Here is a 23,141-nt window from a genome sequence, read left to right as displayed (position 1 = left end):
AGAAAAGACAAGAAGCAGAAGAAGTTTCTTCATGTCAGTGTTTGTCGAATCTTGGCTAGAGCTGCTGTAATAGACCAAAACTGAGAAACTTAATTTGTCTTTTGAGTAATGTTCTTGTCGATATTCTTTCTTCAACACAGACGTTTGAATAACTACTGCAGAGAAGAAGAAGAAGAAGACAATAAGAGGTATCAGACGCTGTCCTGACGCAGGTCGTCTTCAGTTGTCTGGCAGTCAGACTTTTACCTCCGACCAACGGGAAAATGGACGTAGGTCAAGAAGCAGACCGGTGAGGAGGAAACAAACCCACGCTGTTGACGGTACACAGGCGTGATGTTGGCGAGTCGCTCCCTGCTGCTCACCTGGTTGTTGCTCGTCGCCGCTGTCCGAAGCCACAGCTGGAGACCCTGCACAGGTACGAGGACATAGGTGTGAAATATTAAATGTGCCAACAAGAAAATTCCGCCTCAAAACCTTATATTTTCAGGATTTACAGCAGGTTGGATTTGTTATTAGAGAGCAGTCCATCCTTGTTCCCCGCTCCAGAGTCAGATGTTTCAGGTGCACATCAGTTTTGTCTCTGTGTCCAGTACAGACACAGGTCCAGAATGTGTTAGCCTAGCTTAGCACAAAGACTGGAAGGAGGGGGAAACTATTAGCTTAGCTCCATCAAAGCCTAAAATCTACAGTGTGTTTCCACCAAACCTCCTAGTGGTTGTTTTTCCTGATCTACATGTAAAACTCGGGGATGCCACACAAGCCGAATTCACCAAAACACCAAAGTGCTTCATAAAAATGGGTCAGGTTTTATTTTCTGAGGTGATTTTTTTGGGTCTTGTTAGCTCCCAAGCTAGTCACCAGTCTGTCCAGTAGTTTGCTGGGTTTTGTTTACAAGAGCTATGGGTCAAGAGCCAGAAGGTAACTCTGACCCATTAGGATTCAGAAGCTAATTCTAAGCTAACTGAATCCAAGCTTCGCTAATTGGACGTAGAAGCTAACTTGATTTATGTCTTACATCAAACTTAATAAATTGTTGATGCTGGAGACCTGGATGACCTTCTCTAAACCAGATAAAAACAACTGGAAGCAGGGGGAAACTGCTGGCCTAGCTCATTTGAAGGAGAAAAGAAATCCACCTTTCAACCCTCTGATTGACATGCTGTTTATTGAACAGGCGTAGAAACAGAACAGTAAAAAGGCGGGGTTGTGGTTTTAGCTGCAGGTAGCATTGGAGCTATTCATTGACCAACGACTGCTTGACGCAGTGACTGAACGCAGCATCTCCAAAAGGACCCTGCACTGCTTCTTCTATTCTCTGATAATCTTTATGTGAATTAATGGTCTTCATCCACTCACTCTACTGCTGTGATAAGCTATTAAAATCTGTCTGTCCTCAGTCTGTCTGACGTGACCCGTGTTTCATGTGTTTCAGACCTTTCTCTGCTGCTTTGTGCGTCGTTGTTTTTTGTGTCTTTGAAATGTGAGATCTGTTTCTGTGCATGTCGTCCCCTCCCTCCATTCATCTTTCATTCATCTTCCACTGATCCCGCTGCAGAAAACAAAACACACAGACTGAGCCTCAGAAGGGCTTAAAGGGGAATTCCAGCTAAAAACTAACATTGGCCTGTTGCTGTCAGTTAAGAAACAAAGGTTTGAACTCCCTCGGATTCTCTCCCAACATCTCACTTATTTCTCCTTCTACATTTGGTCTCCATTTGTCAATAGGGTGTTTGTCTAAATACTGAACTGCCTGTTCTTGATGCTGCAGTACCCAGGTCGTGTTCATTCATTGCTGCAAAATGTTTTTTAAATAGCATCCTGCTGCTGCTATATTCAGCGTTGTCAGTGTTAAATTTTGTCATCACGAGATTCAACGCAAATTGAAACAGCTACTGACTCTTACAGAAACCTGAGCTGTCAAAAGCTGACAGCTGACACTCGACATACCTTTGGTTTTATTTTTAGATCAATATAGAAGCTGCAGGTAGAGGCATACAGCGACCTCTGAGGTGATAAGGTGATAAAATAAATAAATAAATAAACTCTGCAGAGCTCTAAAATGATGGAGTTCTCTGATCTGAGAGCAGATCATTTACATCTGAGAGCTGACTACATGACAGCCTGCCGACACTCATCAATCACAGTCAGAGGAAAACGTCCCGTTAGAAAGAGATTTGATTCCAAAATCCATCTGCAGGGATTCACTTCGTTCACTTGCACCAGCCACAGATTTTACATAATTTCTATCAAAAATTCAGGGTTTTGAAATTTGCTGCAGAGACATAATCTATCACTGTCAAAATTTAATAAACTTCATTTTTTAGCTATCTTTGCATGTTATGTTATCCTTGCGTGGTTCCAGAAGGGTAAAGATGCACTTCATTCTCTGTAATCCAGCCTGTCAGTGTAACTCCACTGTATGTGTCAGTTGCCAATATGATACTTACTGGTTCCTACTGGTGGTCCTACTTATTAGTATTTTTTCGTTCGTTTGTTTTTGGAGGTGTTGCTAGCAACAAAAGGAAGAAGTCTTTAATAATTATTTAGATGTAGATTAGATTTAGATTTTAACCTCCTACCCCAAAACTATATTGCTGTACCCGGGCATTTGTGGTCATTTTGTGATTCATGTTCTTGAATAATATAAGTTTTGAGAGATTTTCCACCTCCCCACCTTTCTGTGCCCCCGCTGTTTCGGTAGCATATCATACCTGAAATACATTACACTGTAATTAAAGGTTCTTCTGCATATCAGTGCTGTTAACACCATTTTTCCCTAAACTTCACACTTGTTTCCCAGTACTGTACTCTGTGGTTACCCAGTATTTACAAAAATACTTGGAGTATACAATACCAGCGGTCGACACACTGTTGCCTGCCAATCCCAATGCTTATCCCTGCAAGTGGGGGGGGGCACAGGCTGGAAGGTTATGGCTGACTGGGTCCAATATCTCAAGACTCCCCTCCCATTACTGGCTCTGGGAGGGGGGGGTCAGTCTCCCTTAAACAGGCTAAGTAGCATAGGTCTGAGATTTCTGTTTTATTAGGTCTATGAATGCTCTTGGTCTGACCAGTTTGCGTTGGAGACCCTACCAGGGACTGTTCCCCCAACAGCATAGCTTCAAGGATCACCAGGACGCACAAACCCCTCCACCATGTTGGGGTGGCTATTTTTCGGCCGTGGTTCTCAGCCGGAGAACGGTAGATTGCTCCCTCTGGGTTGGGAGTGAGTTCCGGCCCCCAGTGAAGGAGTTTAAGTATCTCAGGGTATTGTTCACAAGTGAGGGTAAAATGGAGCATGAGATTGACAGGCAGATCGGTGCAGCTTCAGCAGTAATACAGAGAAGGCAAAGCATTTGATTTACCAGTCAATCTACATTTCAGCCCTCACCTATGGTCATGAGCTTCGGGTAGAGTCTATAAGAATGAGATTGCGATTACAAGCAGCCAAAATGGGTTTCCTCCATAAGGTGGATGGGCTTAGCCTTATAGATAGGGTAGAAGACCCCGGGGTAGACCCAGAACAAGCTGGAGTCATGTTATCTGGCCTGGAAACACCTCAGGATCCCTCAGGAGGAGCTGGGAACTTTGCTGGGAAGAGGGTATCGTGGACTACCTTTCTTAATCTGCTGCCACCGCGACCTGAGTCCTGATAAATAGCAGAACATGGATGGATCGATTTAGAGTGTAATTAATGAGAAATGTCTAGTTTTTACTCCCTTGTTCCTGGTAGTCTTGTGATCTTCCACTTTACCTACATGTAACCACGAGCAGGAACCAGTGATGGTTCTTCTTTGTACCTGATTCATACAATGAAATTAGACTGAATTGTGGGCTGTATTACAAAGACTTACTAAAATCCTGTTGCTGTGAACGTATTGTGTGTTTCAAAAAACAAAATGTTTCTAAGGCAGTGATTAGAGTGTGTTTCCTCATAAGACCTGCTGCCTCTTGACCTGCTGGCCAGAGCTCTGCCGCGCCCAGGACAAGCCCCGCCCATACAGGTAGGACACAGTTGGGGAAGGATGGAGGGGCATTGGATTAAAAAAATGAGGGGATGAATGTATGATCAGAGGAATGACTGCAGACCAGATGGTGGCAGATAAACAGATGATCTGACCAATCAGGTGAAGATGGTTCAGTCTAGAGGGTCCAGAGGTCTCCGATTGGCTGGTGGCGCAACGACAGCGATGAGTTTCCCTGCCTCACAAATCTTCACCAACTGTGACCCCTTCCCTGCTGAGTTCTCATTGGTCGCCACCATCAAGATACCAAGTCTGAGACAGAAGGTGAGCCAGTAGAACTGAACAGAACAGGTCTGGTCCGATTCAATTAAATTCATTTTTATTTATATAGCAACCAAATCATAACAGAGGTTCTCTCAGGGCACTTTTCATGTGGAGCAGGTCTAGACCGGACTTTTTATAGTTAGATTTACAGAGACCCACCGTTCCCACATGAGCAAGAACTGGGAGACAGCGGCGAGGAAAACTCCCTTTAACAGGTAGAAACCTTGAACAGAACCAGACTCATTGTGGGAGGCCGTCTGCCGATGGGTTGAGAGAGAGAGGGAGAGAGAGAGGGAGAGGGAAAGGGGGGGGGGGGGGCATAGCACATTAGACGTATAACATAAAGATGTGTAACAATAATTAAACTAATAATATAACTAATAATTATAATAATAGGGTGAATAATAGCACTAATAAAAATAAATAATAATTATAGATATTATTATAATTAATAATAATAGATGATAATCATAATATTTGAAGCAGTGGGTGCTGAGCAGGATCATGGAGGCAGTAGGTGGTTTACAGTCACAGATCCAGACTCTGCAGCACCAGGGGCAGAAATACCTGCAGATAGCAACAGGAGGAGAGAAGAGAGAGACGAGAAAGCACAAAACTATGGGAGAGAGAAGAAGACGAGTTAGTAACGAGCATTGATGGGATATGAATGAGTACAGATGGAGAGGAAGAGGAGGAGAGAGGAGCTCGGTGCATCATGGGAAGTCCCCCGGCAGTCTAGGCCTATAGCAGCATTACTAGGGAATGGTTAAAGACAAGCCTGAGCCAGTCCTGACTGTAAGCTTCATCAAGAAGGAAGGTTTTAAGCCTGCTCTTAAACGTGGAGAGGGAGTTTGCCTCCTGGACCTAAACTGGAAGATGGTTCCACAGTAGAGGAGCCTGATGACTGAAGGTTCTGCCCCCCATTCTACCTTTGGAGACTCTAGGAACCACGAGCAAGCCTCCGTTCTGGGTGCACAGTGTTCTACTGGGGTAACAGGGTACTATGAGCTCTTTCAGGTATAATGGTACCTGACCATTAAGGGCTTCGTAGCTGAGGAGGAAGATTTTAGATTCTAATCCGAATTTTACAGAGAGCCGATGCAGAGAAGCTAACACAGGAGAAATCTGATCTCTTCTCCTAGTTCCTGTCAGTACTCATGCTGCAGCATTCTGGATCAGCAGAGAGTATTTAAAGATTTGTTGGGACAGACTGATAATAAGGAGTTACAATAATCCAGTCTAGAGTCTGTTTTAAAGGACTGCAGTACATAGCCTGCCCGGTCTGATCTGGCCTGGTCTAACTTATTCTTCTTTTCTCTGTTTCCAGAGGAACGAGTATATCTTCTCTGTGGTGGAGGAGAGATCTGATTCGTTGTTGCTAGGGTTACGTGTCTCCAAGAACCGCCTCCACTTCTTGACCACGCTCCCTGGTACTGATGGGCGGAGCCGGCTGAGCTTTAAGGATGTTGGATTGGATGATAACCGCTGGCACACCGTGGTGCTGGCCATCACCGGACCGTATGCCATTCTGACCGTCGACTGTGGATTGCCTGTGGAGCTGTGAGTCCGCGTCAAACCAGTTCAGACTAGTTCAGTCCAGTTCCACCTGGTTCATATTAGTTCAACCTTGTTCATTTTATTTCAACCTGATTTCGTTCAGCCTTGTTCAGTTTAACTAACCTTTGATTAGTTCAGTCTGGTCCTCTTCAGTTAAGCCTGGTTCACTCTGCTCCGGTTTGAATTGGTCTTTAATTGATCAGGGTCAATGCCAAAGCTAAAACTACTGAAAGACCAGCTTTAGACCCCAGTGAATCGGGATATTGGGTAGAACATGCTTTAGTGTTACGAGTTCAGACTGGTGCATTAACTGGTTTCCTGTCTCCCAGTAAACAGGTCCAGTCCTTCCCCAGCACTCTGAGCACCAGAGGGTCCAGGTTCTTCATTGGCAGCAGGAGGAGGTGGAGGGGACGTTTCTCTGTGAGTCTTTGATCAGGATCAGGACTTCAGTCAGCTGAGACCTTCATCGTCCTGCTGTATTCTGATGGTTTACTTCCCAGTTAACCCAGTCTGCTGGTTCACACTGGTCTGTCTGTGTTCAGGGTTTACTTCGTCAGCTGGTCCTACTTCCTGGCTCCGACGCCACGCCCAGACTGTGTCCGACCTCTGACCCCAGTCTGGCTGAGCTGTCCGTCCCACAGGTCCTAAAGTCGACCCCCCTCCAGCCAGACCACCAGGGACCAGTTTACCCATACGGTGAGGAGAGGAGGGCTGACCTGTTTACAAGACCAGAAAACAAAACCACGGCAAGAGAGACTAATAAACGTGTCTGAAGACCATTAGAAAAGTTAGATGAGCTCCACACCTTTTCTTTAAAACCACTTTCTAGTGAAATCTGTTGGCAGCCAGAATGGAGGTTTACAAGCTGTCAGGTTGCCCCCTGAGAGGTCAAAGAGGGGATGAGGAGGGAGAGGGGTAAAAAATGGTCCTCCTTCTCAGAGTCCTAACTGAGTCAGATCTGAACACAGACACGAAACGTTGAAATGATTCAGTGTGACTTCCACTTCCTGAGGATATCATTACCTCTGATGTACCTCCAGAATAAAGCTCCAGATTAGAACTAATCAGTATTTTTACAGAGTGATACTAGTACTTTTACTGAAGTACAGGATCTGACTTAATCTTTATATGTATGTGTTTGTGTTTGTATCTGCGTGTTTACTTGTATTACTCATGTTGCCGGGACTCAACTTCCTTTTTTGGGGACAAAGATCAAGTCCCCATAACATGAATCATTAAGTTTTAGGGTGAAGGCTTCATTCTTTCACCCTTTCCCTCTTTATTTCATCGTTTCTTCCTTCCTTGCCTTGGTGACAGCCTTGTGACCTAACAAGCTGTTGTATCTTGTTAGCTGTTGCTCTTCATCTAACAAATGTACACACATTAGCAACTAAAATCTGTAGTTTGGAGAATTGGTTTTATTTTGAACAGCCAGAATACAATTTGACATTATGGAAGATTAATGTTAGGTTAGGGTAGGTCTTCCAAAAACAAATGTGCTGGAATGTCCACGTAAAGTCCTGTGAAGTGATGGAAACACAACGGTGTTGTTTGAGGCTTCAGACCTGGTTTTAGGGTTCAGGTTCGAATCGGGTTTAGGTCGGGGTCAGGGGCTGAGGAATGCATTATGTCAATGATGGTTCCCCACAAATATAGCAAGACAAGGATGTGCGTGCGCGCGCACGTGTGTGTGTGTTTGGACTGTAAACTTCAGGTTGTGATTGTTTCAGTGATCCAGTAACATGAGCTGTGAAATGACTGACAGGATGGAAGAGCTGCTTCCTGCCGCTCCTGGTGAGTGACAGGCCTTTACACATACTGGTTTTATGTGTCGGTGTGTGTTTGTACTTGTTCTTGGTGGTGAATTTAACCTGAATACACACTAAGCAATGGGGACTGGTGTCACCGTGGGGACAAAAATTGAGCTCCCTGCGGGTACTGACTGCTGTTTGGGGGTTCAGACCTGGTCTTAGGGTTCAGGTTAGAATCAGGTTTAGGTCAGGGCATGGGTGGGGGCTAGGGAATGCATCATGTCAACAGTTGTGTGTGGTTGTATAACCAGCGGTTCGATGACAGTCGGAGTCTGTCCTACTGTTTGATGTGTGTTTGCGTGACATCAGTGTGAGGTCAGACAGGTACTGAGTTTCAGTTTTGAAAACAACATCATACAGGTGTGTTCTTGTTATCGTGTCCACCTCCAGTATGGAGCACTTCACAATCAGGACTTCTACTGGCTCTTTAGGTACATTTCACTGCACACACTTTTATTGAGTACAGATGTGTCAGATGGATAACAGTACAGAGATAGATCCAGGAAGGGTTTAGCCTAGCTTAGCATAAAGACTGAAAACAGGGGGAAACTGTTAGCCTAGCTCCACCTTCGCTCAAAATCTAAAGAGTGTTTGAAGTAAACCTCCTGGTGGTGTGAAAGTTCAGATTCTGTTGAAAATATATAACATAGATGGTTATTCCACTGATTCCCGATTTAATGGATACCCAAAGAAGAAACTAAATTTCCAGATTTGGGAGGGGAGTTCTGCTGGATTTGAAAACAGAATGAGAAACAAGACGCTTTGTTTATCTCGTGAAGCTTAGCTTAGCACTAACTGCTAGCCTAACTCAGGCAAAACATCCTGGTGGGAGTGCCAAGCATTTATACTATCATAACTACAGACTAACTATAACTGTGTTTGCTAATGAGCTTGTTAATTACAGTGGCATGAAAAAGTTTGGGCCCCCTGGTCAAAATGTCCGTTACTGTGAATAGTTGAGTGAGTAGAAGATGAACTGATTTCCAAAAGGCATAAAGTTAAAGATGAAACATTTATGTAATATTTTCACTAAGCTGACTTTTTTATTTCCATCTTTTACAGTTTCAAAATAACAAAAAAGGAAAAAGGCCTGAAAACAAAAGTTTGGGCACCCTGCATGGTCAGTACTTAGTTACACCCCATTTGGCTTGTAAACGGTTTCTGTAGCAGCTAAGAGTCTTTCAGTTCTTGTTTGGGGGATTATCGCCCATTGTTCCTTCAAGAGGCTTCTAGTTCTGCGAGATTCTCTGGCCCTCTTGTATCCACTGCTCTTTTGAGTGTGTGTGTGTGTGTGGGGAGGACACACCGCAGAGATTGTTTTCTGCCCACTCAGTTCAGCTGAGTGCTTTTTATTGTCCTGATGTTGGAGTACAGTCGTGTGTCTTTGGGATAAATCAGTGGTTGTTTTGCCTTCAGGCAGGTTAAATCTCATTAGCAGCCTCTCCGTCTCTGTCTTTTATCACGCTGCTGTCCTCTCCCTTCAGGTGATGTTGACTGGTGTATAATGATAGAGTCATCTCTGTCTGTCTGCTCATAATGAAAACGTGTGGTTGATTAACTCAGAGCTGTCAGTTCACTTCTGTCTTCCAACCACACACTCAGATACACTTACTGTTTAAATCCAGTTGCTGAAATGACAAGTAATAAATGGTTTCCAGCTCTGTCACTGTGGGATTATTGTTCCTACAGAAAAGGGACTTTCCATCACAGTTAAGCACTGGATTAAATGTACTTAGTTACTTTCCACCACTACAGACAGTGTGTGGAAGTACAGTGATACATCATTAAGTTCAATTTTATTTTATTTATTATTGAACTATATTTAACTGACAGCAGCTGTAGTTATCCTGACTCATCTAACAGCATGTTTACAGCTGTTTTATTTGGACTTCAAAGATATCCCTCCATCACACCTTAGACCACAGAGTTCATGATGACTGGGTGTTGGTTTTTGATTTTGTCTTTTAGAGGCCGAGGCCAGAGTGACTCAGGGGAATCCTCCTTCGTGTTCCAGACCAGAACAAGGCCAGCTGTGGTTCAACGCTCAGAGGAAAGGCCTGTTCATCTGTGACGGACTCACATGGAGGACACTGCTGCAGAGTGAGTCTGAAAGTCCATCAAACATCCTCACATGCTCAATATTTAAGGTGTAGTAACACATCCTTTGTTGTGTTGCCTCTGTATCTTACTACATTGGATTTATGGAAAACAGGTCATTGTATGAAATAACATTTTAATTTTATGAGCATTAAGTCTGAGACGATAAGAAAATTGTGGTTTTATGGGAAAATGTAAAACAAATTGAAAAATAATATGACAAGAATGAAGTTCTGTTTTTTGGGAAAAAAAAGTCATATTGTGAGATTGGTATTATGAAGAAAATACAAGAAAAAGTCATAATGTTTTAGAGAAAAAGACGGAGAATTAAGTCGTAATTTATGATCAAATCATATGAGGAGGTGATGTTGAAATTTCATGAGAAAAAGTTGTATTATGACTATGAAAGTCTTTATATTACAAGGAAAAAATCTGCAATTTTACAGAAAGTTATCATCTGATAAAGTTGTAGTTTTATTGGAAAAGTCATGAAAAGAACTTCTCTCGCTGTAACCGATAATGATAATAATGCTATTTATAATATAATATTATCAGTAATAGGCAATGTGACAGCTGTTGACTGAATTTTCTTACTCAACAACTGTATCATAAGCCAGAACAAGACGGGACTCGTATTTTACCTGTACTACATGATTAAATACTGTATCATACCTCTGCCACTTGTTTGTGTTTTTCGTGTCCTCTGCAGATAAGGAGCGTCTGGATTACGTAGAGGACTACCAGGATCTGTACACCAGTTCAGAAACTTTTGACGTTGAGGTCTTCTCCATCCCATCTGAAGGCTTGTTCATGGCTGCAGCCAACAGGTACCAACACTACTGTGGAAAAAAAGAGCAACAGATGTCATGTAAAGCCAGGACCTGTGTCCTGTCTCCTGTGTCTTCTGCGTCTCCATGGTGACCCTCATGTGTCCTCTGGCAGGGACTCTCTGTCCGGTTCAAGTGTCTACAAATGGAGAAACGGGTCGTTCCAGCTCTACCAGAACATCAGCACTCAGGAGGCTCGAGCCTGGAAACACTTCACCATCGACGACAAGGTGAGAGCTGCTCCAGCTTAAAATGCTGTTTGAATATTCCTACAGATTATTAACACGTAACAACAAACAATGACAAATAATTCTGGTTTACAACCAGTTTTCCCTCAACAACAAAGGCTTCTTAAAAAGTAACCTTTGAAAACAAGAACTGTGTCAAAATGTGTTACAGATTTGTCAACAAATAAAAGCTAAACGATATGTGAAAGATGGATGAATGGACCAATGAACTAATTAGTTTTAATGTAAAGTCTTATTCAACGACCTGCATCTATCTGTTGAATCGAAAACATCTCTCCAATAGTCCCCCAGGACTATTTTAAAATGAAGATTTATTTGAAGTGAATAGTTGCAACAAAGATTTACAATGAAGAAAATAAACACGTAGAACCTGCGCTCGCCTTGAAAAAAGTGAGAACTGAAACTGCAGAATTGTGAAGGTGACAGATATGATAGCTCATTACAGAACAATAAAACACAGGTTTTTCATGAAACTGACAGCAGCTATGAGCTAACAACAGCCTCATCACTAATAAATAACACTTGGTTTCGTTTCAGGTAGCTGGTTCCATTTTGGATCCCATTCCCAGTCAGCAAAATATCCAGATTTTTTTAGAGTTCAATGCTAATGAATCTCTTATTGGACCTTTTATCTCTTCTCATTAACTTTATGATCAAAGACTGATGTAAAAACCCTGCAGGTGACGTCAGCAGCTTCTCATCTGTTTCCTCCTCTGGTTAAATCGATGACGTCAGCAGCGGTAGATTATATCAGCTGTAGATAATTAACGTTAATTAATGTGAAACTCTAGTCTGTTGGTTAACGTCTCTCTCTCCCAACCTCTGACTGGACTCTGCCGAAGATCGTTTGTGAGTGAAGACACATCGCTCTGTGACATCTCTGTTAAACTGTGTTTCTGTAGTTCAGCAGGATGGAGACTCTTCTCCAGAGAAACGTTCGGCTGATCGCAGCTCGTTAAACACGGGAGAGTCCAGCTTCAACTTTTTATGCATCAGATCGATATCTGGAGCTTGTTAAGATCAAAGATCTGGATCAGGAGCTCCAGTATCTGGATCAAGTAGATCAGGTGTAAAAGTCAGTTTGTTCCAGCTGCTATTTCACTGTCACAACAATCACTATCAATCAATAATCAATATTTCAGCTCATGTGCAGGTTGGAGCTACAGGTCATCAGCATTAATTAGGCTTCATTAATGTTAATGTTGGCTCATTTAGTAGCTGCCACTAAAAACTGTAGGATTTCTGGCCTCTGCTCCAGTGATCATTAAATATTGCTGGGATCACTATAAGGACCAGGGCTATTGATATGTTGATTGACAGAAAAATAGATAGATAGATAACACCAACCTTTCCTCCCCAGTTACAGCTGTTTTTGACCTCTTGTTGACCTCTGAACATGTGACCTCTGGCCTGTGATTGACTCTGAAGTGTTTCGGCTTTTACCTGCTCAGGATGAACAGAAGAAGTAGAGGAGTGGTTTTAAAATGTCATATAAAAACAACAAGAACCAGATGAAACAGAGAACAAACACAGTTGAGGTTGTTTCTCACTGGCTGTTTGAATTCCTCTGTTCACATTGTGTTGGTTTTGTTTGTACAGTATGGGAGGTTCCTATGGACTACCACACACAAACAGGTGTTCGCATAAAGCTCTGCAGGAGTGCAGTTTTATAAATTGGCTGTTAAAGCGAAATCCGGTTGGAAAGACCCTCAAAGACAGAAATGCGTCCTGGCATTCAAAATGGTTTAATTCAAAGTCTGACTAATGCTCCAGTTCATCCCAAAGGTGTTGGATGGTGGGGTTCAGGTTAACTTGTTCTCAAACAGATACTTATTTCCACATCCAGCAGTTAGAGATCAACATGATCTTTTATCTGGACCTGTTGTTTGTGTCACCTGAATAATCTAAGTCCAGTACTCCCTCTCTTTTAGCTCTGGTTTTGGTCTCCACCAGCTCCTGAGGTAAACATCTGGCTCTTTAGCTGCTAAATGCTCCACTACGTTCACCAGCTGGTCTCTGACTGGGTCTGTCTGCTGTTTGCTGCTGAGCAGGTAGTGGACGGTGGCTTTTTACAGCTGTTTTTCTGAAAACATCTGCCTGCTACGGCCGAAAGCGATGCTATGAGAGCGGTGAGACTGAATCGGAGCAGTAAAATTGTGGTCTGGGCAGATAAACAATGAGCTGAGACTCACCGTAAAGCTCCACAAAGCCGAGGGGAGCTGCAGATCCAGCTGATAATTATCTGTAGGTTCATCACCACCACCACAGACTCCTTTTCATCTTTATTTATACAGCACATTTCAAACTCAGAGGCAATTCAGTTGTTTTACATAAGGCAGAGAAACGCTTTAGAACAACATTCAAAAACAGTAAGCATTTCAGATCATCGGGAAGTCGGTTTCTTCTGTGTGCAGCACTGCAGCTGAAAGCAGCTTCAGCCCGTTTGGTTCCGACTCAAGCTTTTTACCAGCTGGCTGCTTCCTGAAGATCTGACAGACTGACTGGGTTTATATTCTTCAACAGGGTTTCTGCAGGTCTTGAAAAGTCTTAATTAACAAAAGGTCTTTAATTAACAAAAAGGGTTACATCTTGTCTGTTGGATGCTGTAGGCAGTAATTTTGGCTACAATGAGACATCCTGTATAAACTAACAATGAGATTGTTGTGACGATGGATCAAGCTGCAGGATTCTGAGTCCGTGCTGCCGCTACAGGAGGAAGATCAACAGTTTACAATGGCCTGGTCAAGATTTCCACCAAAATTTACACAAATTAATCTTTTTCATTTTTCTGATCCGTTTATCCGTTTTCTGCTCTTATCCAGCTCCAGGTTGCATTACTTTAATTGATTACATTATTGTATACACTGCTGGAAAGTAGTGGAAAAATGCAGTATAAAGAATTCCAGGTCGTATAATTCCTACTGGTTTTCTATCATACTTTCACACTTTGGTCTGTATGAATCTGAAACTGGTATTCAGTTTCTTTTTTTTCCTGTTTAAAAAGTCTTAAATTCAAGTGGTGAACCTGCAGAAAGCCCCCCCCAGGCAGGTCAGAAATTAGCGAGTGATTCAGGAACCTGCAGCAGCACTTTAAAACCTGTTCCGTACCGAACTGGAAACCAGTGTAAAGATTCAAGAACAGCAGTGATGTGCGTTATGCACTGGTTTCACATCGGATGAATTGTTGTTATAAAAATATACATTACAGCAAAATTAAGCAGATGAAATATTCAACTTGGTGTTTTTCCTCCTGCAGATTTTTCTGGTGGTGGCCAACTCCAGAGAGGCCGAGCCCGAGCTGTCCGTCATCTACCGCTGGAATCGCCAGCGGCGGCGATTCCTCCGTTTTCAGACCCTGGAGACTCACGGCGCTCTGGACTGGGAGGCCTTCCAAATACACAACCACAGCTTCCTGGTCGTAGCCAATCACAGACGAGGTAAACAGGAAGCAGGACGGTCATAATTTAAAACTAAATGAGTAACCCGACTCTTTGGATGGGTCCAGGTGTCTGGAGAGTCCACATGGGACAGGTTTTCCTTTCAGAGCCGTGTTTACTGTGTTTATTTAAGGAATCCGGGGGGGGGGGGTTAGATGTCCCTGAACACTTTCAGGACTTATTTTCCAGCTTGGCTCGAAAATTAAAGAGGTCCTTTAATTCGTAGTAACAACTGGGCAAAGCCGATGCGTTGAGGAAGAACCTGTAACACAGTTGAAAGCTCCTGAACAGCTGAAAATCAAGAAAAAGTGCATGTTACAAAGTTAAAAGAGCTTTGAAGATAAAACACACTCATTGATCTGAAGTGAAAAGAAGGAAAGAATGTTTATGATCTGGCCATCTGAGAGAAAAAGAGAAAGAAAGAGAGAATGAAAACGAAAGAAAGAAAGAAAGAAAGAAAGAAAGAAAGAAAGAAAGAAAGAAAGAAAGAAAGAAAGAAAGAAAGAAAGAAAGAAAGAAAGAAAGAAAGAAAGACAGAAAGAAAGAATGAAAGCGAGCCAGCTGATGCAGGTGTACTGTGGTTAGATAAACACACAGACACACACACACACACAAACACAAACTTGTACTTCTATCTTTGTGAGGACACTCATTGACATGCATTACCCAGCCCCTCACCCTGACCCTGACCTAAACCTGGTTCTAACCTGAACCTTAAAACCAGGTCCGAACCCTCAAACAGTCCTTTGAAGGTGTGAGGGCCGGACAAAATGTCCTCACTCCGTAAGGAATAATAGTCAAACTGGTCCCCACAAAGATAGGAGTAGAAGTGCACACTCAAACACACACACACACACACACACAACTTTGGTACTCGTTTCATGTCACTGACGTTTAACGACTGGCTGATACCACACAAGCTGAATTTACACCAAACTCCACGTGTCGAGTTTCCTTTTCTGACATGTGTTGTCAGCAGAAAGCACAGAAAGAAACACAATCATCAGATTTGTAAGGGGAGTTCTGCATGTTTCGTTTTGCTAAGCACAGACACTGGACCTATCAACACTGGACCCTTAAATTATTACTAATTATAGAACAGGACCTGTATGTACTGTCATGATCCCCCCGCTCTCCTGGTCCCTGTCACCCACAACAACCCGGTCCTTTTTACATCATTGCGAACGGCTGGATTTTTCCAGGTGGTCTCCCTGTACTCTGTACGCATCTGTCTGTTGTGTCAGAAGGTCTGGATTCAGACAGCCTCTCCAGTGTGGACTAAGTATGTCACATCCATGTTTCAACCAGCTGCAGCAGAGAAATTTATAACATCGTGATGCTGTCGATATATGATTTACTGTGTTGCAACAGCAGCATGAAAGTTTTTTCCACAACAAATTTTACCTGTAATGTTGTGGTTTAACTGGCCGAACTGTAAATACACTGCACGCCCTGCTTTAGTAAGAAAATCACACTGAAAAACCTTGTGAATCTCACAAGGATCCTCATGCAGCAGGTGCAGCGGCCGCTCACAACATTAAATGAAAAAAACTCTTCAATCTGTCCCGGAAGTCTTGAATTCTGAATTCCAGTACGGTTAAAATCAAATGGAAATCTCCAATAATTCCCATCATCGTTTCTAATGATCTGAATGCAATAAAATGGGCCCGTCCGGGGAAGTCAGACGCCCGTCCAACAAGTGTTCTCGTTACAATAAGATTCCAATTCATTTCGTTTTCTCGTGATAACGACACATCGCGTTATCTCGTAATGTGGGACAAGCAACGTGTCTGGTTAAAACTCATTTTTCTGGTTATATCGTGACAGGTTGTTATGTTGGAGCAGTCACACAGCACGAGGATGGGGACATGTGCGGGGGCCGGTTTTTATGTTGTGGCGTTGTTTTTGTTTTGTTTGTGCGACCGTGTGTGATCATTGTGTCTTTGTTACCACCATCGGTGACTGACAGAGACCAGCACCAGGTGCTGGCAGACCCCGAGGAGAATGATTTGTGTCCTGGTGGCAGGAACACGCTGCCGTAGGAAAACCAGATTTGGTCCCCTACTCTGTGATGAGCTGGACAGGTTACGGTTGTCTTCTTCAAGTGTTTCATTACCGTTTAGATTTTGACAAAGTATCCCTGTGTGTCCTCAGCCAGAGACTCCAACCACAACATCCAAAGTGTGATCTACAGGTGGAACCCAAAAACAAAGGTAACCATGTCCTCACAAACCAGACGACATGTCCTCTGCTTTTCCAGTCCTGTCCTGTATGGTCCCCTCCTTTTCTGTCCTTTTCCATCCTCTTAAATGCTGTCCTTTCTTTTCCTGTCATTTCTCATCGTTCGCTCTCCTGTCTTGTCCTCCCTCAGTCCTTCATCTTGTGTCCTATTCTGTTTGTCCTCTCCTGTCTCCTTCTGTTCTGTAAAGTCATGTCCTTTCCTTCTCTGTCCTGTCTTGTTTTGTTTTATCCTTTCCTGTCTTGTCCTCTTCAGTTCTGTTCTCCTCTGTCCCTTCTCTGTCCTTTTCTGTCTTCTTCTGACGTGTCCTGTGGTGTCCTCCCCCACCCCCTCTTGTCTTGTCTTTTTTTTTCCTGTCCCATCCCTTCCCACGCTGTCTCTTTCCTTTCCTACCCTATCCCATCAAAGTTCATTCTTGTCCTTGTCCCTCCTCTTCTGTTCTGACCCCTCTTGTCCCCCCTCCCGTCCCTTTAGCTGTTTGAGGTGAACCAGACTCTGTCCACATCCGGAGCATACGACTGGGAGTTCTTCACCGTGGGACCGTACCACTTCTTGGTGGTCGCCAACACCTTCGACGGTCAGACCACCACCATCAGCTCCACCATCTACGTCTGGTTGGACGGCTGCTTCCAGACCTTCCAGAACATCCCGGTCAGTGTTTGTTGTCTTTTTGTGGTAGATCTGATGGCAGCAGGTCTGGTTTCAGTATTGGTGGTCAACATCTGGTTCCAGTGCGTGTGACGTCCAGATCATGTTGTTACGTTTCCGTCCGACCAGCTGGTTAAAGTCTCTCTATTTAGGACTGGAAAACTTCCAACTTTGACGCCTTGGTTTCCAGGAGGACATGGCAAAACACATCGATTGCACCAAACTTCACTTTGGTTTGTCTCATTTCTCTACAAACAGAAACTTGCGACATTAGAATACCACATATCATTTATCAAAGAAAATAAAAATATACGTGTTTTTATGACTTTAAATCTTTCATCAAATTATGAGATATTGTGTTTTTGAATCAGAATTATGAGATCTTTTTTTTTGTAGTTACAGAATACGAATCTCAGAGTTATGAACTCTTTTTTGTACTTCTCTTTTACTTCTACTTTTCTTGTAATTATAAGGTTTTGGAGCTCATAAAAATCTTGAGATTTTCTTTATGGTGGTTGGTAGATCTTTTTCTCGTAAATATGAGATACAGACTTGTATGAGATTTTATTCTAGTAACTAAGATCTTATTGTCATTATAACCTCATTATAACCAACAAAGACCTAAGACCTGAGATTATCTATCTTTATTTTCCTAATCCTAATTATGAGATATGGATCTTCTAATTACAGTAGCTATTAATCATAAAAACTCCTGATTGTGCAAAAAACTAAATAATAATTACAAACTCTTTATTTTGTTATTATTCACAATTATTATTCACGTATATGCAGAGTAAAACAAAACCAAAAAATGTGGCGTAAACGTTACAATCGTATTTCTTGAGTGGACGTTTAAAAGTGAAGAATTTTAACCAAAATGGGAACAAGAGTCGGATTTTGATCAGAGCTCCTGATCTTTCCGGTAGCGCCCCCCTCAGGAGCAGATAAGTAATGGGGTCGTTGTTTGTTCTGTCACTTATGTTCGGCCCACTCCTCTTGTTCTTTTGTTTGATCCAACCTACCTGTACAGGTGAGTCCCATCGGACGCTGAGAGCTCAGAGCAGACAGACACGATGAAGAGGACGATCACGCTAATCACTGTGAATCAGACACTAACAGCAGCACGACGTGACGGCATCCAACCACAAATCACACAGACGAAAATAAGCAGCTGACTCACAGCTGCAGGGGAACACTGAGGGCTGCGACTGAGGAGGACGGTGACAGCTCATCTGAACTGATGTCTGTCCAAACCCCCAGTTTAACTTGATTCTCCCACCCAGTGGTTCCAGCCTGGTCGGATTATAACCCGGTTTCCTTGTGACCCCCAGCCACAGGTTGGACGTGATTATCTTCTCAGACTGTTGTGTGTGATCAAACGTCACAGGCCTGAGGAGATCAACCTCTCTGGTATTTTATGAGATGAAACCTTTTTCTTCTCAATTAAAAGACGGAGTGGTTGGTAAAAATAGTTGTGTTGCCTCCTGTGAGAGGATAAATTCATTTATTACATCCTGGGTCTCATTTTTGTACCTTGTCTCAGCATCCTGGTTGTTTGGACTTGGACTCGTTTCAGTGTCATAATTATTATGACTTTGACGCTGTTGATTTGTGTCCTGGGTGTTTTCACTCAGACTCGTCTTGGTCCTGTCTGTGTTTTGACTCTGACTTGTCTTGACTTAAGTCTGCTTGGACAAGATCTGGACTCAATCTCGAAACTGGTCCGACTCGGACTAATCTCGGACAGCTTTGTGGACTTGTCCCCAGACCTGATCATTTAACAACACAGAACAAAAACATAAAAGACAAGGCGCTTTTAACCACATCAGTTTAGCTCAGTTTACCAAACCACTGAACACGACCCAGCGGACCCGCGGCAGGTCTGAGCTGCTCCTTCAGTGACTCCTATAATAAATGTGAAGGCAGGACGTCCTGCAGTAAAAAGGTCAAACAGACATAAAACGCTAATATGATGACAGACGTTCACATGAAAGCAGATCCGTAAAAATCAGATTTATCAAAATGTTTTTCATTTCATCTGCTCAGTTAGTTCATGAAGCTTTGGTTAAAAAGGAAACGAAACCCTCCAATTAAAACGCAGGAAGCAGGAGGAGTGTAATTAATGTGTGTGTGTGTGTGTGTGTGTGTGTGTGTGTGTGTGTGTGTGTGTGTTGATGTTAGGGAGTTTCCAGATGCACACTGCTGTTTGGACTCGTCTGTCAGGGCGGATCATCTGACTGAAGAAAGACTTTTATTGGATTTTAAAACCACAAAAAAAAACATGTTAAACCTTCATGAAAACCACCTGAACCATTAATTTGACTCCTGAGAAGAACAGTCTCAGCCAGCAGACCTAAAACTGGTCCAGAAGTCTAGACCAGAAATAAAAACCCTGCTTGCGTCCTCTAGAGGCTGCAGGAGTCATTACACCTAGAAGAAAAACACGGGTGCATTCTCTGATTAGTGAATTAAAGCTTCTGGATTTAGAGAATTGGTAGATTTTTAAAACAAATACTAATCATGAGTGAAATTTTAAAAACAAACTATTACATGTCAGCATCCAAAAAGCATCTGAAAATTACAGGAAGTTTGATTTGTGAGGAACTTGCAGGGCCTAGCCTAGATTCTAGATTTTAGAGCCCCAGTCCCTGTGAAACCCATCTCCTCTAAAAGATTTTTGATTGGTTGCCGCAGTTGCGTGACTTTTTGTGAGTGTTTTAATATTTGTCACGTTTAATGTACCAATTAAAACGTTAAATTCTCTTTTCTGTAAATTCTCCAAATCTTTTAAAAGTGTTTTTTTTTCCTCATTTAAATGTAGAGCGCAGTTGAGAGCTAAGATGCAACAACGATATCCAGCCGGACTCAAACCGGGGACACCGTGATCACATGGTCAGGGCCCCAAACCCCCAGACCAACCAGCAGCTCTGTCAGGCTGCAGGTCTAGTGTTTACACGTGTTAGCATGCTAAGCTCAGATTCAACTCCCTTTTGGTCTCAGTCTTGACTTAATCTGAACCACATTTGGACTTGATCCGGACTTGATCTTTAAACCACCCCCCCTTTTTTGGACTCAATCGTGAGTTGATCTCAACCCCCTTTGGCGTCACACACCTGACCACAAACCTCCTTTATCTCCATCAGAAAGAGGATCTCAGACCCTGTTGATGAGCTGAGAAGACTTCACTTCACTCACTTTGTTTATATAATCAGGTCATTTTTATCACAAATAGATGATGTAAGAAGAGTTTTTAATCTTGTGGCTTTTTTTGTTTCAATTGTTTTGCCTAATTATTTGTCAGATTTATGGACTGAAATAAATTGTGTTTTTATTCTTAGAGCCTGAGGAAAGGTCACTGGGTCATAAAAATCCGAAGGGTTCATCCTCTGGAGAGCAGGAAGGAGATCAAAACATTTTGACCATTACTGGTCAAAATGTTTTGATAAATCTTGAGTACAAGTGGATATTTTTCTATATATTTATTTAGAGAAAACATCAGGGGGTCACCAAAATTAAGACATGTGATATAATGGAAATCTGAATGAGCCTATTTCAACTTGGGCTGCAACTAAGAACGATTTACATCATTAATTATTTTCTTGATAAGTCAAGTAATTGTTTGGTCTATAAAAGTAAAAAGAACTATCAAAAAAAGAAAAAATCCCAGACCACAAAGTGACGTCTTCAAAATGCTTAGGACCAAAGAGCAGTATTTAATGTTTACTTTACTGTCATGTAAGAAGAAGAAAAACAGCAGATCCTTTCATCTTTCATCCTTTCGTAACTGATTAATCGACAAATCATTACAGCTCCAACGTCAACATAAAAACCTGCTCCTGTTTGAAAACTATTTCCTCGATAGCAATCAGTGGTTACCAGTCATACCTGAGTTCTCTGAGTTTTCTCCTTCTGCCTGCAGACGGTGGGAGCGACCGACTGGGAGACGTTTCAGATCGACGGCAGGTTTTTCCTCGCCGTCGCCAACAGTCAGAAGGTTTCAGACAGCGACCCGAGTCCCTACAGCATCAACTCCACCGTGTACGAGCTCAGCACCCTCACACAGACCTTCATCCGCTTCCAGGACATCCTCACACACAGGTGAGCGACCCGCTCAGTGCCCCGGGGTCGCATCCACTTCACCTGTCTTTACTGTGAGAGTCGATATCTGAGCGAGGGATCGGACCGTTCCTTTAGCGTGTTTTCTGATATAGTTTTTGTTGTGCATATAAATGTAAATGAATGGAGCAGTGCTTTGGTAAAAAAAGCACTGGCCCAGGCTCCAGGCTCCTGGATTAAAGGGTCAAATGACATTTATTTAAAGTCGTAATGTAAATGGTTTCTACTGGTGTTGAAATCATTTACTCTGGGACACCTTGACTCTGTTTAAACAGCCAAGTTGATGTACTGTAAATACAGTTTAAAGTAAGTACATGTCCTGTCAAGACAAGGTTTTCAGATAAAAACTTAGCAAGGAGATGGTTTTTCACTAATTAAAACTCTTTATCAATGTGGCATCATGTCATCAGATCTGTCACTGTACAGAATGACGGTCTAGTTTACACAGCGTCGCTAAACCCTGCAGCTTCTGGTCTAGCTGGACCCATTCGAAACTGCACCCGCACTAAATAACAGAGCAACAGCCCCACGCAGCTTAAAATGTTGTTGTTGTTATTGTTGTTGCGTTCAGTGCGGTGGACTGGGAGTTCTTCACCATCGGAGACGAGAAGTTCTTGGTGGTGGCCAACTCTTACGACGGCAGCTCGTACTCTCTGAACAGTGTCGTCTACAGGTCGGTACTTCCTGTCGTAGGTCAGAGGTTCGTCCGTCAGTGTCTGTGCAGATTCTGTGTATTTCCCGGTTCCCCTCTCTGTATGTTTTGTGTTTTCAGGTGGCGGGGTTACGAGGGCTTCGTTCCAGTCCACAGTCTGCCAACGTTCGGCTGCAGAGACTGGGAACACTTCAGCACTGATGAAGGCTCCTTCCTCATCTACTCCAGCGCCACCTCAAGGCTCAGCAAGGTCTTCAAACTCAAGACCTACTGAATTAAATCCACCACAATCTGCAGGGGACACACTTCAGACCCTGTAAAGAGCTTCGACATCCAAACCTGTCGAGACACTCGTTTTCGACATTTAAAACTTAAAACCAGCTGCAGGAGTCGACCGTCATCATCACCTCTGGGTTTTGCAAGGCCTTCGAAGTCCAAAACAACTTATAACTCAACACGTACAACATGCCACCATTTACACCCATGTTTTCTTCAGGACTGAGCAAGGAATCTCTCAGAGTCGACTCTTGCTGAGATACTGTTGGAGCTACATGTTCTTCAGGTCTCTGCAACCTTAAAATGAATTATAATCAACTTGATTTATTTACGTAGCACTTTTCTTAAACGGAATTTATAAAACATCAAGTCATGATAAGCTCCGCTGCTCAGGACAGCGCCCTCAAGTGGGCGAAGAAAAACATTTTAATGAGAAAAAACTGTCCATCTGTTGAATGATCACTGTTGTTGGGACTGGGTGGTATCTTAAATCACCATCAACGACTCCCCAAAACTTCAGCACAGAATCTAGTGTGGTGCTACCATCCCATTCGGGTTCACACCCATTAAAACCTTCTGAAAGTTTGGTTTGCAATAATGGGTCAAAGTGAAGTTTTGGATTTGAAGTCGTATCATACAGTAAAAGGTGAAGCTCACCCCTTGGTCTTCAAAGTGACATCTCACCAAAACTACAAGATAGATCCCGTGAGGGAAATCGTCATGTTAGGATAACAACAGAAATTAAAATTAAAACCACAATAGCAGAATTGCAGACCTGCAGACATTGATATTGAATAAAAATATACAACATATACATCAAAAACATCATTAGCCATAAGTAAGTCAGAAAAACAACATTGTGCAGGTAGAAAAAAACACTGTGCTCTGGCGGTGCACCGGTTAGAAGGTTGGAGTGCAACAAGAACTGGGGTGAAATCTTCAGT

At 42.8% G+C, this 23,141-nt stretch overlaps 1 protein-coding gene across 1 annotated transcript; it reads left to right on the top strand.

Moving 5' to 3' along the window:
• Window positions 1-343: 343 nt before the first annotated feature.
• Window positions 344-22,195, top strand: tspearb (thrombospondin-type laminin G domain and EAR repeats b). Its single transcript, XM_040148980.1, has 15 exons — window positions 344-415; window positions 3,940-4,004; window positions 4,128-4,289; window positions 5,617-5,849; window positions 6,176-6,266; window positions 6,389-6,542; window positions 9,626-9,757; window positions 10,464-10,581; window positions 10,697-10,811; window positions 14,086-14,266; window positions 16,427-16,479; window positions 16,980-17,156; window positions 21,073-21,251; window positions 21,841-21,942; window positions 22,042-22,195. The coding sequence occupies exons 3-15, from the start codon at window positions 4,134-4,136 to the stop codon at window positions 22,193-22,195; spliced, it is 1,845 nt and encodes a 614-aa protein (XP_040004914.1). The 5' UTR covers window positions 344-415; window positions 3,940-4,004; window positions 4,128-4,133.
• The last annotated feature ends 946 nt before the right edge of the window (window positions 22,196-23,141 follow it).

This window comes from Xiphias gladius, chromosome 16, assembly GCF_016859285.1.
Source record: "Xiphias gladius isolate SHS-SW01 ecotype Sanya breed wild chromosome 16, ASM1685928v1, whole genome shotgun sequence".
NCBI classification, from domain to species: Eukaryota; Metazoa; Chordata; class Actinopteri; order Istiophoriformes; family Xiphiidae; genus Xiphias; species Xiphias gladius.
The sequence above is the reverse complement of the archived record's forward strand: the minus strand, read 5'-3'. Positions and strand labels throughout refer to the sequence as shown.